Raw genomic sequence first — 14710 nt, 5'->3', positions numbered from 1 at the left:
TTCCCTAGTTGCCTTTAAGGTTTTCTTCTTTCATGTTTACCTTGGAGAATCTGATAACTGTGTGTTTGTGTGTTTTGCCATCTTATACAGTATCTTGAAGGGATTCTTTGAATTTCTTGAAGTTGCATGTCAACCTTTCTAGCAAGATTGGGAAATTTTTCATAGACTATATCTTCAAATACTTTTTCCAACTTGCTTATTCTTTCTCCTTCTCTTTCAAGAATGCCAATGAGTCACAGGTTTGGTCTCTTTACATGATCTCATATTTCTCAGAGGTTTTATTCATTAATATTTTTTCTTTAATTTTGTCTGCTTGTGTTGATTCAAAGAGGTAATCTTCAAACTCTGAGATTATTTCTTTTCCTTTTTCTTTCTTTCTTTTTTTTTTTTTTTTGAGACAACTTCTTGCCCTGTCAACCAGGCTGGAATGCAGTGGTGCAATCTCAGCTTACTAGACCCTCCCCTCTCGGGTTCAGGCAGTTCTCCTGCCTCAGCCTCCCGCGTAGCTGGGATTACAGATGCACATCACCATGCCCTGCTAATTTTTGTATTTTTAGTTGAGACGGGGTTTCAGCATATTGACCAGGCTGGTTTCGAACTCAGCCTGCCAAAGTGCTGGGATTACAGGGTTGAGCCACCATGCTTGGCCTCTGAGAGTCTTTCTCAAGCTTGGTCTTTTTTGTTGTTAAATACTACGTTTGTATTATGATATTCCTGTAGTAAAATATTCAATTCCGGAAGTTTGGTTCTTTCTTAAAATTACTACTTAATGTTTAAACTCTTAAGTTGTTTTACTGTTTTTTGGATTGTGTTTAAACCTTCTCCTGTATCTTGTTGAGATTAAATTTGAAGAGAAGAAATGACAAATGTAATGATGAAGAATATACTAGCAAGTTCTACGTAATATAGTTAGTTCAGTACAAAAATTGAGGAAAAGGGGTAGAAAAGAATCAAAGTATTTGATTTATCAAAATATCATTTTTATTTACTTGGGTACATTATCTATTTGCACTCATAGGTTGCCACCTGATGAGTCTGTATATGCAAGTCAGTAACGACATGAATATTTGGGTGTGTACATGCATATTAGCAAGTGTTAGAATCCATGGTTGACTGACACTCAATGATTTAATATTAAGATAAACTTTTAGAAGTATGGAATGAGGAAAGTTATTAAAGAGACCACTTATAAAACTCTGCTTGCCATAACCTCTTGAGGGTACTAATATTACAAAAATCCACACTTATTTCAGCAATATGGAATAGAGTTGAGAGCATAGGCTTTGGAATCAGATTGCCTGAGTTCAGACCTTCCATGTACCAATTACCAACTTTGAGACCTAGGAGAAGACATTTGCCCTGCCTATACCTAGGTTTTTTCATTTGAAAAGGGGAGATAATAGCATCCAGTTGATAGAATTGTAGTAAGAAAGAAATCTGTTAGCAAAAGTAAAACACTAGACCAATGTCTGACATTTAGAAAATGCTCAATAACTGTTAGCTACTATTATTAAGGTTTCTCTCACCTTTTTATGCTCCTGAATTATATTTATCATTATGTTTTTGTTATCTTTCTATCTATAGAGATATCTCTAATTCATAATATTTCAAATACAGAAAATTAAGAAATCAGATAAAATGTAATTTAATGAAAGTAAAAGTCAATATATTTTCAGTAACTTCAGTTAATACTTTGAAATCTCAAACTTCATAAAAAATTAAAATATCATTTATTTTAGAAATTTTCTCCCATTATGTCTTCATTCCTCATGAATGAAAAAATGTAAGCTCAGAAATGCAACAAACTTCAACTACAGGCACATAAGTCTTTACAGAATTATTGTAAAATGATTGTTGAGCTTAATATTCTTTCTCAAAAACATATCAATGTTAACAATTTAAGTTAGTGAAAATATTATTTTAAATATCACTTGTGGACAGGATTAACCAATTTAGCGATGTTTCTAAAATACCAACATTAGTGATGTCAATCTTATCCCAGTATCTTCCTCTAGCTGTGATCTTCTTTATTGGGCTGTAGAGAATGTCCTTTCCATACACTGCTAATTCCCTGACTCCCAGCTTCTCCAAATATGCTATAAGAGATTACTCTGGAAATTTTATTGCTTCAGGCAGTTTCCTTCTATTTTGCTATGCACATGTCAGTGAAATCACTGTAACACTCAGTATTTAAAAGTAAAAACAATTCAGTGCATTTTATTACTCTTAGAATATAGAGGGTAATTCACTTGCATTAACCAATACTTTTTCCTTATAACTGCCATTCTGCCTAAATATTGCTCAAATACTTAATCAGAGCAGACTTAATCAGTAATCTCAGAAAACAAACAAATTTTGTTCCGTGGACAAAACTAAAAGGAATTTTCTATAACATTATTTCAATTGACTCCAATCTTGGTGGTCTTTATTTAGCTGTATAAGACTACAAATTTGAGTGAATAAAAAATTTAAAATATTGCTAAAAGGTAACCCTGATTTATTTCTTTATTTTCTCAAGGCTTCCCTATGGAGATTTAAAGGCTTTGACTTGGGTTCCAGGGTTTTCAATTCACAATGTAGGTGACTTCAGGTAAATTTCTTAACTTTCCTGAGTCTTAGCTTCCCATTTAGCACTGTGCTTGGAAGTACTCATTCCTGTTTATAAAAATGCCAGCATCATTTAATATCTCAACTGTATTGTTTAATACTGTTTGTGTCAAAAGCAAAAGGCAGAATTATTACCTTTGCCAGCTTGCAAATGAAAAAATTAAATGGCTTTTCTAAATCATCAAACAGGTCTTTGGGCCAGGTTTTTCACTATTATAGAACTCTCTTCCATGAGCCCAAATTACTTATCAGAATTTTTTTAAATGTTGGTCTTTTTGAAAGAGGAATATTTACATAGGTCAGTATCACAAAATGAATTCCAAGACATTAATATTCTAGGTTTATAAGTTAATTCTAAGAATTTTAAACATACTATTCATTATGTACTTTTTACTTTAATCACATTTATAAGTGTCTCATGATGTATCCAAAAACCAGAGAAGCTATCAAAATACTTGTAAAATTTTCCACATTGATAAACTATTAAGCATCAAAAATTTCATGAGAGAAATACTTAATCAGATTAAAAGACTGGTTTAAATCAAATTACGAACCATTATATTAGTATTTGAATATATGTTTCAACTGAAAATTATAATTTGAAATACAGTGTTCTTTTTAGCAACTTGCCTTTCTATACATTAAAAGTTTCTTATTTATTTTAGCTCAAAAACATAAAACATATTCTACCTTAAATCCATTGCAGTATCTTGTTTTCTTATTCTCTGAAGATTGTGCCTCTGCAGTTTTAATCAAATGTTGATTTTTGTCCATGATTGAAATACAGATATCATACGAGTATTTTTAATTGTGGTTGATGCTTAGTTTGAAACAATCACCTATTAAGGAAGAAAAAGTATAGTTTATTTTTTTTTACAGTATATAACTTAGAAATAAGAAAAGCCACAATGTCACCATCTATCAATCAACCATTCACTAATATGCATTCAGGATTTACTATGTCTTGATCACTGAGCTAGGGCAATGCTGGACACAAAAGTAGTAAAGACAGACACAAATTCTAGCCCAAGGAGATTGTAACTTAATAGAAAAATAAATTTGTGGAGAGAAATTTGAAACAAATGAATAATATAGAATCACCAGATTACATGAACAAACATTTTAAATTATAGGAATTTAAATTATTATATTTTCTGCACACCTATATTGTAAAATTATAAAATCTAAAATATATGTTTTCTTCATCCTTATCGTTTTAAAATGTGCCAATTAACCCCTTGCACATAGTATTCAAAATGGGTACAAAAATAATATGAAGAATTAAATTAGAATGGCCTTAGACAGTTTTATGAAAAGGATATCTCTGGAATCAGGCTCAAAAAGCAGACAGAATTTGGATTTGTTAAAAACAGCAAAGTGTACTCCGAGCACCTCTCAGAGCAACTCTGGTAATGATTGACCTTACCAGTCATGATGTTACTTTATTTTAATATTGCTCATTTCTTTTCGTTTTGTTCATTTTGATTTTGTTCAACTTGTTCAGAAAATCCATGTAGATGAAAATGCAAATTTAAAAAAACAAAGATGCTTCCTTTAACTTGTTGTCTTATCCAGAAATATAATATGCATTTTTTATTAAGTACATAATATTTTTTTCAACACAAATGGCAGCATAACTCTAACATTATTCCCTACCTTTTTTATCTTTTCTATATACTTAACTTTGTATTAATAAAAGTTGATCTCATTTTTCTTATGGTAGCAGGGTAACTCATTCTATATTAGTCAGCATTTAGGTTGTATCTAATCATTTCATATTTAAAATATTCTTACTGTATCATATGCCATTTTGTTTCTATGTGGTCATATCTGCAGAAAGAATTCAACAACTAGAGTTTTGGAGTCAAAGAATAAAAAAATTGTTATTTTGAGAGTCATTAAGGTCCTATTTTAAAGACTAGTAAAATGAGTTAACTTTTTACTTCAATTGACTCTTTCATATAGAATATAATGTGTTCTTCATGGGGTTTTAGAAATATATTTTTGTTCATCGATATGTAAACAGTACATTTATGTATCTAAAATATATAAGCAGACACAGTATAGTAGGGCACTAATTATACAATATACAAGTTGATTCTCACTTTTTGCAGTAGTTACATTTTATAAAATTGCTAGGAAACTGAATTAGCAAATATTGAACCATTGTTCCTTGGAAAAATGCAGGGTTAGTTATGTGCCTGTGTGCCTCTGGTCACAATATCTTTGTAAATCGTTCAATATAGAACCTTGTTTTATGCATGTTTTGTTTAAAGACAATTTGTTTAATACATACTCTTGATTCATTAACATTGAATTAGTTGTCAAGAACACTGTAGTTCTCACTTAGAGAAAGCTTAAATAGCCTATGTACCTTTTCCCTCAGATACTCTTGTGCACTGGTAAGCACTTCAGCACTATCTTTGGGGCCCATTCAAAACATTAAACTCAGAAATACAAAACACAAAAACGCCAAAAATGTGGCAATAAGTACACTGTGAATAGGATACATGTTTATCGTATGTGAGCTGAATCAAGAAGGCAGAGCTTCACTTTGCTCTACCTCATTAGGGAACATGGCAGCTCAAATTTTTCACCAATCTGCACATGCATGTGAATACCCATGAAAGTCCAGCAGTATTGATTTTGGTGTTACAAATAAATTTTAATGAGTAGATAAATTTGCTTATATAGAATCTGTGAATAATGAGGCTTGACTCTATATTTTATTAATTTATTCTACAAGGGTTATTGATTCTAAATAATATATATGATACATATTTAAAGGATAGGGCATAAATATGGAAATAATAAATAGGATATTATCATTTACATATATGTGAGTATATAGAAACAGATGATTGAATGCAGAAACTCATACCTATGTACCTCTAAGTGACTCCATTGTTGTATGTGTGTGTTTTACGTATGCCGGTATACCTGGATATGTCAGGTTTCTGGATTCAGTGAGGTGAAGAAAAAAAATCAATGGCTGAGTAGCCTCAAGGTAATAAGGTGCACTTTGATAAATTTTACACCACTTTTTCCATGAATACCTGTTTCTATTTATTCATAATTTGAATATTAGGAAATATGAAAAAAGTAATTCTATAATAGCAAATCTCTTTATATGACTTGCAAGGTGGATAGTCCTCCCTTAGTTTTAGGCTTTTATTTTTTTTCTACTAGCAAATATTCTTAAATTCTTGAAGGCTATTTTCTCACCACTCCAAACCTGGTTTATTTCGATTGATTAACTTGTTTCTCCTGTCTCCCACCTTTCTTTCTAGCCTACACATATCATATTTATCCTAAGAATCATTCAAAAATCCCTCTTACCACACAAAATAAAATTCTTAGCTTCTGTTTGAGGGTCTTCACAACCTAAACCAAGCCCATGTTTTTAGTCCTGCTTTCAATATACCCATAAGCACCTGCAGACACATGGAACCACAGTCCCAAGAAGAAAGCTCTCTGCCTTCCTCTGTTTCTTCCAATCCTGAATGTCCTCCTCCATCTCTTGGTTGTAAAGCTGATCCAAACTGTACCTCTTCAATGTTTTCATATTTACCACCTATTGATAATATCTCCCACTCTGCTGTACCAGTGGAGAATATACCTGAAGTCATTACTTTTCTTTGTATTTCCCCTACTTCCCGAGACAAGTATTCCACATTTCTCTCCTAGATCTTCAGATAAAATATTCAGAAAAAAATAGGTGGACACATTGTTCCTCATGTTACCAAAAGATTAAATAAGTAACTCCAAAGTAACTAGAAAGTCGGAATATTAATTTAGGCTTGACTACATGCTGTACCTTCTAATTCACCTTGACATTCAACATTTTTCTCGGAACCTTTTTTTTTATAAGTTTCAAATGATTTACATAAATGAATTCTGGAGACATAGTATGTTTATAAGATAGATAGAATCATAGGCATTTGGATGTAGCATTACAACTCTTCCCTGAGTAGGATAGGTCAGTTCTTCCAAATTTGATAGGAGTGGGTATAGGGCAGAATCATATCAGCATCTACTTATCTGTCAAGCTTTTAATATTTAATGAATCATAGAAAACCAGTTTAAGCAAAGTGACCCAATTTCTATCATGTACTTATGCAACTGAGGAGCAAAAAGGAAAAACAGCATTTGCTAACTTCTTAGACCTTTTATAGGGAGACATCCCCCATCTCCACCTTACTTTCACAATAAAAACGATTGTCTTATCTTTCCTTTTCCTTCTGAATCGGAGAAAGAAACTAATTTATTGAGGCCTTAGTTTATGCCAAAAACTGTGCTGAGAAGACTTTTTGTTTATCTAATGGGAAATAAATTATCTAGAAAATATATTTCCCTTCACCCTGTATCAAAATTGAGTTGAAACAAGGAAATTGAGGTTGTTATGTGACTTTGAGACACCTATTTTTTTATGTTTTCCAATTAATTCCTCCCTCTACCCCTACCCTTGGGCACCTTCGTCCAGTTAAGAAGAAATAAAAGAAATAAGGAGTCTACTGTGACCAGTCAATGTAGTTGATAAAAATATTTATCCTGTAACGTATTTTAAGAAGGTAACTAGAGCTTCATTTTTTGAGACTTAATTGTTATTTGTTTAGAAATTAATAAGATCAAGATTTGAAACTTTATATTTAAATATATAAAGGTATTGTTAACAATATATAAACCTGAGGCTCTTGTACTTCCAGAAGGAACATTTACAAAGTTTTGAGGACTCAGGATGTAAGCATGTGGAAGACACAGGGCATAAAATTTGTAATATTTATAAAGACCATCAAAATCTTTTTCCATGAAATTAGTGAAAATTTCTTACATAAAATATATGTTAAAAATTGAGAATCTCAATGGTTCTTACCTGGACTTAAAATCCTACAGCAATAGCAACAAGTCCATCGTTTATTTCTCTGAAAAAGTAGTTGACTTTTTGAAGATAAGTCCAATGATGATTAACCATCTTATTAAGTCATTGCTCTAGTCAAACAGACAAAAAAAAAAAAAAAACACTAGTTAATTTTAAGAGTTCACTCCAGATGCCAATATTTAAAGACTATATTAAAAATTTCTCAGCATTCCTACATTATTTTATATTAATGTTAACAAGTAAACCTTACTTTTGGGAATGGCTTTTACTTGTTTATTCAATTAAGTTGGCTGCATAAGATTTTTTTTCTTTAAAAATATAAATACAATAAATTATTCAAGGTATTTAAAACTTTCAAATGGGAAATAATTTAAGACAAATTGAAAATATGCCTATAGGTTACATTGGCATTGAAAAATTAAAATATACCCTCTTTGCTAGCTATGGTCCTAATATGATATATATGGAGACTGGATATACCATCTGGAATAGGAAAGTCCCAATTAACTGCAAGCCCACTTTTCTGAATGACAAAATTTAAGGCTGCTTCGTATGATAGATTCTGTACATCAAAACCTGAAAGAATTATTAATTCCACAGTTTCCTTTTATTGACTTGACTTTTAGAGAAAGGGAGAGCTTGTCTTAGTTAAAAATTTTCTTGAGTAGAAACAAAGTTTAATTAATTCAATAACTCAAACATTTTAGACACTAAGCTCTCTTTTGAAATAAAGTACAGACCCTTCTCTCACATGAATATACATACTTCAGAAAAGTGTGAAGATATATATATATATGTACATACACACATGTATACATATATACACGATTTACATGTATACTCGTGTGTGTGTGTGTGTGTGTGTGTGTGTGTGTGTGTGTGTGTATGTGTGATAATGTGAGGATGCATATATGAGAATATGGTTACCCCTTACCATTCATGGGACATTTGTCGATATGGTTGTAGCAAAATGTATTTGAAGTCTCTGTCATGGTTATCTGATAGATTAGTTCTATTCTTGGTTAATTTTTGGAAATATTGGAATCATGGGACAAACTAAAGAATGTAGAAGGGAAGAACAATTGTGCAGAACTGAGAATTGGAGATCGGGGGCCAAGAAAATGAGAGTAAGGCTTCTAAATATTCTGCTGAGTAAGAATCTCCCAGTGAGTTGTCAAAATAACAATCCAGTCCTATACCTAGCCAATTCTGACTCAGGAGACCAAAGATTATGCCTTTTAAATAAGCACTTTGAAAATTTTTCATGTACTGCCAGATTTTGAGATCATAGCAGGAATACAGAATATTTTTCATCATTTTTATGGACTTCCTTTTATTCACAATGGGAATATAGTTTGGGTGTTCTCAGTCTAATGGTTTTCTCTTCAGGCATCTATTTCATTGAAAACACATCAGCATGTTTGGAGACATATATATATATACATATATACAATGAAGATAAAACAGTACAAATTAACTAACAACCTTTTTAATTCATAAGCTAAAGCAGCCAGTTGTAAAATTCAGTAGTATTTTCAGAGGTCAAAGAGCATTCTCTGTACCCCTTTTCTCTTCCTAATTGTGTAAATAATTAGACTGCTCATTTTGTAGGAGTCATGGAAAAACAAGAGTACATCAAAGGAAAGATGTTACAAAACATCTTTCAAGATCAATATTATGCTAACAACCATGTGTCAATTATATAACAAAAATTGCTTAAAGTGATCAGCTGACATTTTTCAAAGATTGGAGCACCACTCTTTATCATTCTAGCTTATACTCAGTAACCTCCTAAATCCACACGCTTCCACTGACCCTGATGTGTAATGTACAATTTAATTTTGCTGGAGATTTCACTATTCCTTATCTATATATCTGGATTAATTTCATTGTCATGATAATCACTCTCTTCCACATAACTTCATATCATTTTGACTATTTTGCATTATTTTAATACACATGAAAGCCACAATCTTGGAGACACAGTCTTGCTCTATCACCCAGGCTGGAGTTCAGGGGCACAATCTAGGCTCACTACAACCTCTGCCTCCTCCTGGGTTCAAGCAGTTCTCATGCCTCAGCTTCCTGAGTAGCTGGGATTACAGACATACATCACCATGCCCAGCTAATTTTTGTATTTTTAGTGGAGACAGAGTTTCACCATCTTGGCCAGGCTGGTCTTGAACTACTGACTTTGTGATCCACCCACCTCAGCCTCCCAATGTGCTGGGATTACAGGCGTGAGCCAATGCGACTGGCCAATTAAATTTAACTCTTAAATAACTCTGCACATTTCTTTCATGGAGCTAAGTGTAGCTGAAGAAAATCTCTCAACCATGCTGACTTTAAATGTATGATTAGGAAGCCCAAATGGACCATACATTTTGCTCAGAAATCATTCACGTCATTTTGTATTCTACTTTGTGCCTTCATTTTTTTTTTAAATTCTAATACAACCCTTCACCTTCAGCTGATGATCTATTTTACTGGGAAAAAAAAAAAAAAAAAAAAAAAGGCAGAAACTTTCCAGAAGCTCCCTTGACTACACTTACCTATGTAAAGCATCAATACCACATTGTCTACCTTAGTGAACTACCCAAGTTTAAGCTAAGGCTAATCTCCACTTGCATATCCTATTGCCTCTTCCCCTTGTGTTTTTAAGGATATCACTATCCTATTTCTAAAGAAAAGTTTCTATCAGCATGTAAGCATTCTGTCACTTTTTCATCTTTCAAAAGTCTCTCTTTTGATCCCATTTTCTTCTGATATTGCCCTATTTCAAGGCTATTCTTACAGAGAGAAGCTTGTCTAATTATTGCTTCCAATCTCTCTCTTTATATTCGCCCTTGAGCATGCTCTTACCAGGTTTTTGTCCCCAAATTTCCACTGAAACTACTCTTCCTAAGTCACAAATTACCTGAATGCTGCATGTAATAGTCCTCATCTGACTCGAACTATTAGCAGCATTTTTCAGAACTGAGAATTCCCTCCCTGAAAAAAACTTTGCAGGACACTACTCTTTGTGGTTTGCCTTCTAACTCACTGACTTACCTATTTACACTTCATTTACTCTAAATTCTCTATCTTGGGCTTCTAAATTGAAGCATCTCAGAAAATCACCTTACTGTGTCCGTTTGTGACCTCATCTACTCTCAAGTCTTTAAATCCTATCCACATGTGGATCATTTCAAAATTTTTTTCTCTGGCCAAGTTAATTATGAACTCTAGATTTATCCATTAGCTTCTCACTATCTTCTTATAAATATCTAATAGGCATCTTATACTTAATATTTTCTAACATGATATCTTAGTCTTCCCTTCTTAAACCTCTCCTCCTGTAATATCCTCATTTCCAGGGATTATTGTCCAGGGAAGACAATAATCCCCATACACTGTAATTCTATCTTTCCAGATGCACACACACAATATTAGAATCATTTATTCCTTTATTTCTCACACTTATATTAGACTCTAATTTCAAAATATACCCAGAATCTGATGACTTCTCACCTCCTCCACAACTCTTAGGCGGGTCCTGAATTATTAAAATACTCTCATACTTGCATCTGAGCTTTTCTCCTGACTACTCACAGCCTCTCTTCCCCAAACTCACTCCCCTGTGTAAATTTTAACACATCAGTGAGGGTCATATCATGTCTCTGCTCTGCTCAGATATTCCATTAGCTTCACATACCACTCGAGATAAAATCCAAAGAACAGCTTTAAGGCCCTGTAAGTTACAGATCCTCCACTGAGAATCTTTGTTCCTATTTTTCTTTCTGTTTGATATGTTCTTTCCCTATAGCTACATAGCCCACTCCCTCACCATATTCTAGTATCCATACAAATGACACTTTCCCAGTGAGGTCTTCTCTAACAATTTTATAATATTACTCCCTCTGACACTCAATTATTATTCTCTCATCATCATACTATGAATTTTACTCACATATTTTGTTTACTGCCAGCCTTCCTTTGCCTCACCAACCATAAAATTACACTACAGAGGAATCTCCAGATGAACAAAGATAGGTTTTTGTCATTTTGGTTCACTGCTGTATTCTCGGTTCCAAGAATAGTGTCTCATACCTAGAAGATACTCAATAAATATTTTGAAATAAATGTAGTATCTATTTCAAAAATGTGTACTAATGAACTGATATTAAAAACAAAGAATTAATCTGCAGTATTTTAAAATAGTAAGAAAGATCACTGTAATTGTATGTGAGGCAATTATTCAATCATCAATGCATGTGACAAAAATTGGAAGCAGTCAACAATTTATTTTGTTTAAAGAGTCAAACTTGACCATGATGCATGCTACATGATCCTTTCTTCTACTTGAAATGTTTTATCTGCAGATGTCCACTTTTTGCTTCAATTGTTTTCTGCTCAATTATTGCTGCTTTGCAGATGCCTTCCCTGACCTACTTACAAATGTAACATTTGTAAATTTCTACTTTCTTGCCCTACCTCCCCGTATCTCTTAAAATTACATGATTTAGTAAAATATGTTTGTATATTGTCTTTTCTCCAGTAAATATGATCAACAAAAGATAAGAAACTTCATCTTTTTTAGTTAATCATCAGATTCTAGTATAGTGCTATTACGAAGACACAGTAACCAAGAGAGAATATTGACATAAAAATAAACAGATTAATCAATTAAACAAAATAGATAATATAAAAGTAAATCCGAACATTTATATTTCATTGATATCTTCCCAAGGTTCTGTCTTAATAATGATGGAAGAGTAGAAAAAATGGAAAATAGGAGGCAAGATTAACTTTCAGCTCCTACTCAGACAGAACAGCACGTAGAGACTGACATTGTGAAATTCTGCCCCAACAACCACTGTAGGAACATATTAGGGAAAGCAAAATAATTCACAAATCCTTTGAAAGAAGTGGCTTGCTGCTGCCAACTCCGTGAGACAGGTTAAAAACTGTGAGTGCCCACAGTGTGAGGGGGGAAAGTCTGCCTCTAAACACATATCCTCAATGAGGAACCTGATAATCTAGATCATAGGGGAAGGGTTTGACCTTACCTAGAGCTGACATAAATTTAGAGTGCTGAGTGAAATATCGAAGTGGAAGAAGTAGTGGGAAGAGCCCTATAGGCACCCCTGGTCCCCAGGAAAGCGAAGGGAAGTCATTTCTGACTTTATCTCACAGGAGTCCTTGGGGAGAGCAACCAGTGGAATTAGGAAAGGGCAACAGGGAGAATGAGACTTCCAGCTAAACTTTGTAACAATTTTGGTGAACTGTGAATTTTCCGGGCAGAATCTGGGGATGCGGGGGATAAGTGGAAAATGCAGGTATGAGCACAGAAGCCATGGCAGGCAGGCAAGAGCAAGTTCTGAAATCCCTGCTTACTTTCTCAGTGGGAAGGATTGTGACCTGGGGCAAGAACTCAGCCCTGCATGCACCCTGGAGGCTTGGACATAAATTTGGCTCTTTTTTTTGGCTGTTGGGGGAGCACAAAAGTGAGACTGGCCTTGCTGGCTGCATGGGAGCTGAGTGGAGCCTGTCACTGCTGGCTTTCCCCCAGTTCCATTGAAATTTACACAAAGCAGCAGAGGCAGCCATATTCTCCTTTGAAACATAACTCTATTGGCCTGAAAACCACTCCCTCATCCCCCACAGTGAATGAAGCAGAATTCTGTTTGTTAAAATGGATATTTTAATCAGTTCACACATCTGAGTATACTAAGTCATTTAACACTTGCAGCAAAAACAAAATAAAATAAAACAAAAACCAAAAATCTCTCAGTGTTAAGCAACCAAGAACCAGCTTTTTCCTGGGAAAATATTTATGCAGCCACTAATCTCTGCTCAAAACTAATTAAGGGCCTAAACAATTGTTAGCTAGGAAACTGAATTTGCACCCCCAATGATGTGATTCTTAAGTGAGACAATGTAGAAAATTTACATCTCAAAGCACAGAACTTAGACCTAAATAAAGGCCAGGTTTTTAAGAAAATTTTAAGTCATTGCTGTCTCCATTCTAAAAGTTCCTAGTGGTTCAGGTGAAGAGAGGGAGATGGTCATACAAATAAAGATTTCCCTTATACATGTAATTTTTTTACATGAGTATCAACAAAGCCAGCTAAATGTCAGAAACTTGTATTTTGGCTTTTTAATACACCTCACTTCTTAAATTATAGGCTTCAGGGCGGAACCCTTTAATGAATAGAACAGAGAAAGCATGCAGGTTTAGGGCATAATATTTAAATATGTGAGAGGCAGGCATAGCTGGAAGGTGAAATACAGACTACCCAAAATCAAGTATCCCACTTTTACACAGAATTGTTGGTCCCCAAGCAGAGAGAAATGCCGTGGAATGAGAAAGTGCAATGGCTTCACAATCCACCTCACTGCAGAGACATTTCTCAAAGTCTGGCGGGCACATAATGCCAATCAGTTTGCTCAGTGACTAGCCCGTGTCCCATTGAAGTCTTACCCCTCAGTGGTGAGAGTTTCCACCATCTTTAGATGCCTAAAACCATGCTATTCTTGTCTAAACATGCAAAGAAATGAGTGACCTTCTGTGGTAATAACAATTTACTGTAAGCAAATGCCCTGAGCCACCTCTAAAACTGTGTCACATAGTGAGCCATTACACAAGGTCCAGTTTTCTCACAATAAAAAGTGATTTCTGGTATTCTCAAAAGTCAGAGATACGGTAACACAATGTTAAAAAAAAAAAAAAAAAAAAAAAAGCAGAGCTTTGCATATAAAAGACTCTTTTTTAATTTTTTTTCTTTTACTTTAAGTTCTGGGGTACATGTGCAGATCTTACAGGATTGTTACATAGGTATACACATGCCGTGGTGGTTTGCTGCCTCCATCCCCCCTTCACCTACATTAGGTGTCTCTCCTAATGTTATCCCTCCCCAGTCTCCCCACCCCCTGCTATTCCTCCACTAGCCCCCCACCTCCCAACAGATCCCAGTGTGTGATGTTCCCCTCTTGTCCGGGACTCTTGAAACTCCACTAGGAAAGCAGAAAACTCCAAATAAGGAGTGAATGGTACCTTTTTCTGAGTTCCTTAACGGGTCCGAGTAATTAGAAGCCTTTTCTAGATCTTTTCATGTGGTATGGAAGATGGCAAAGAGGAAAGAGGAGTAGGGTGAAGTAAAAGTATATAGGAGAACAATTTTTAAGAAAGGAAGATAACAGACGTACAAAGTAGTTTTTTAAAAGTTTTAGTCCACTGAAAAA

At 34.1% G+C, this 14710-nt stretch overlaps 1 protein-coding gene across 1 annotated transcript in view; it reads right to left on the bottom strand.

Moving 5' to 3' along the window:
- LOC101037794 (solute carrier organic anion transporter family member 1B1) overlaps positions 1-14710 on the bottom strand; it is a 99619-nt gene that overhangs the window by 69096 nt on the left and 15813 nt on the right. The window contains exons 2-3 of the mRNA XM_003926555.4: positions 7481-7596; positions 3298-3446 (exon numbers count right to left, since the gene is read on the bottom strand). Coding sequence (XP_003926604.1) covers positions 3298-3381 — 84 coding nt within the window. The 5' untranslated portion in view covers positions 3382-3446; positions 7481-7596. The remainder of the gene's footprint in view (positions 1-3297; positions 3447-7480; positions 7597-14710) is intronic.

The sequence above is a fragment of the Saimiri boliviensis genome, chromosome 7, assembly GCF_048565385.1.
Source record: "Saimiri boliviensis isolate mSaiBol1 chromosome 7, mSaiBol1.pri, whole genome shotgun sequence".
In the NCBI taxonomy this organism is placed as follows: domain Eukaryota; kingdom Metazoa; phylum Chordata; class Mammalia; order Primates; family Cebidae; genus Saimiri; species Saimiri boliviensis.
The sequence above is the reverse complement of the archived record's forward strand: the minus strand, read 5'-3'. Positions and strand labels throughout refer to the sequence as shown.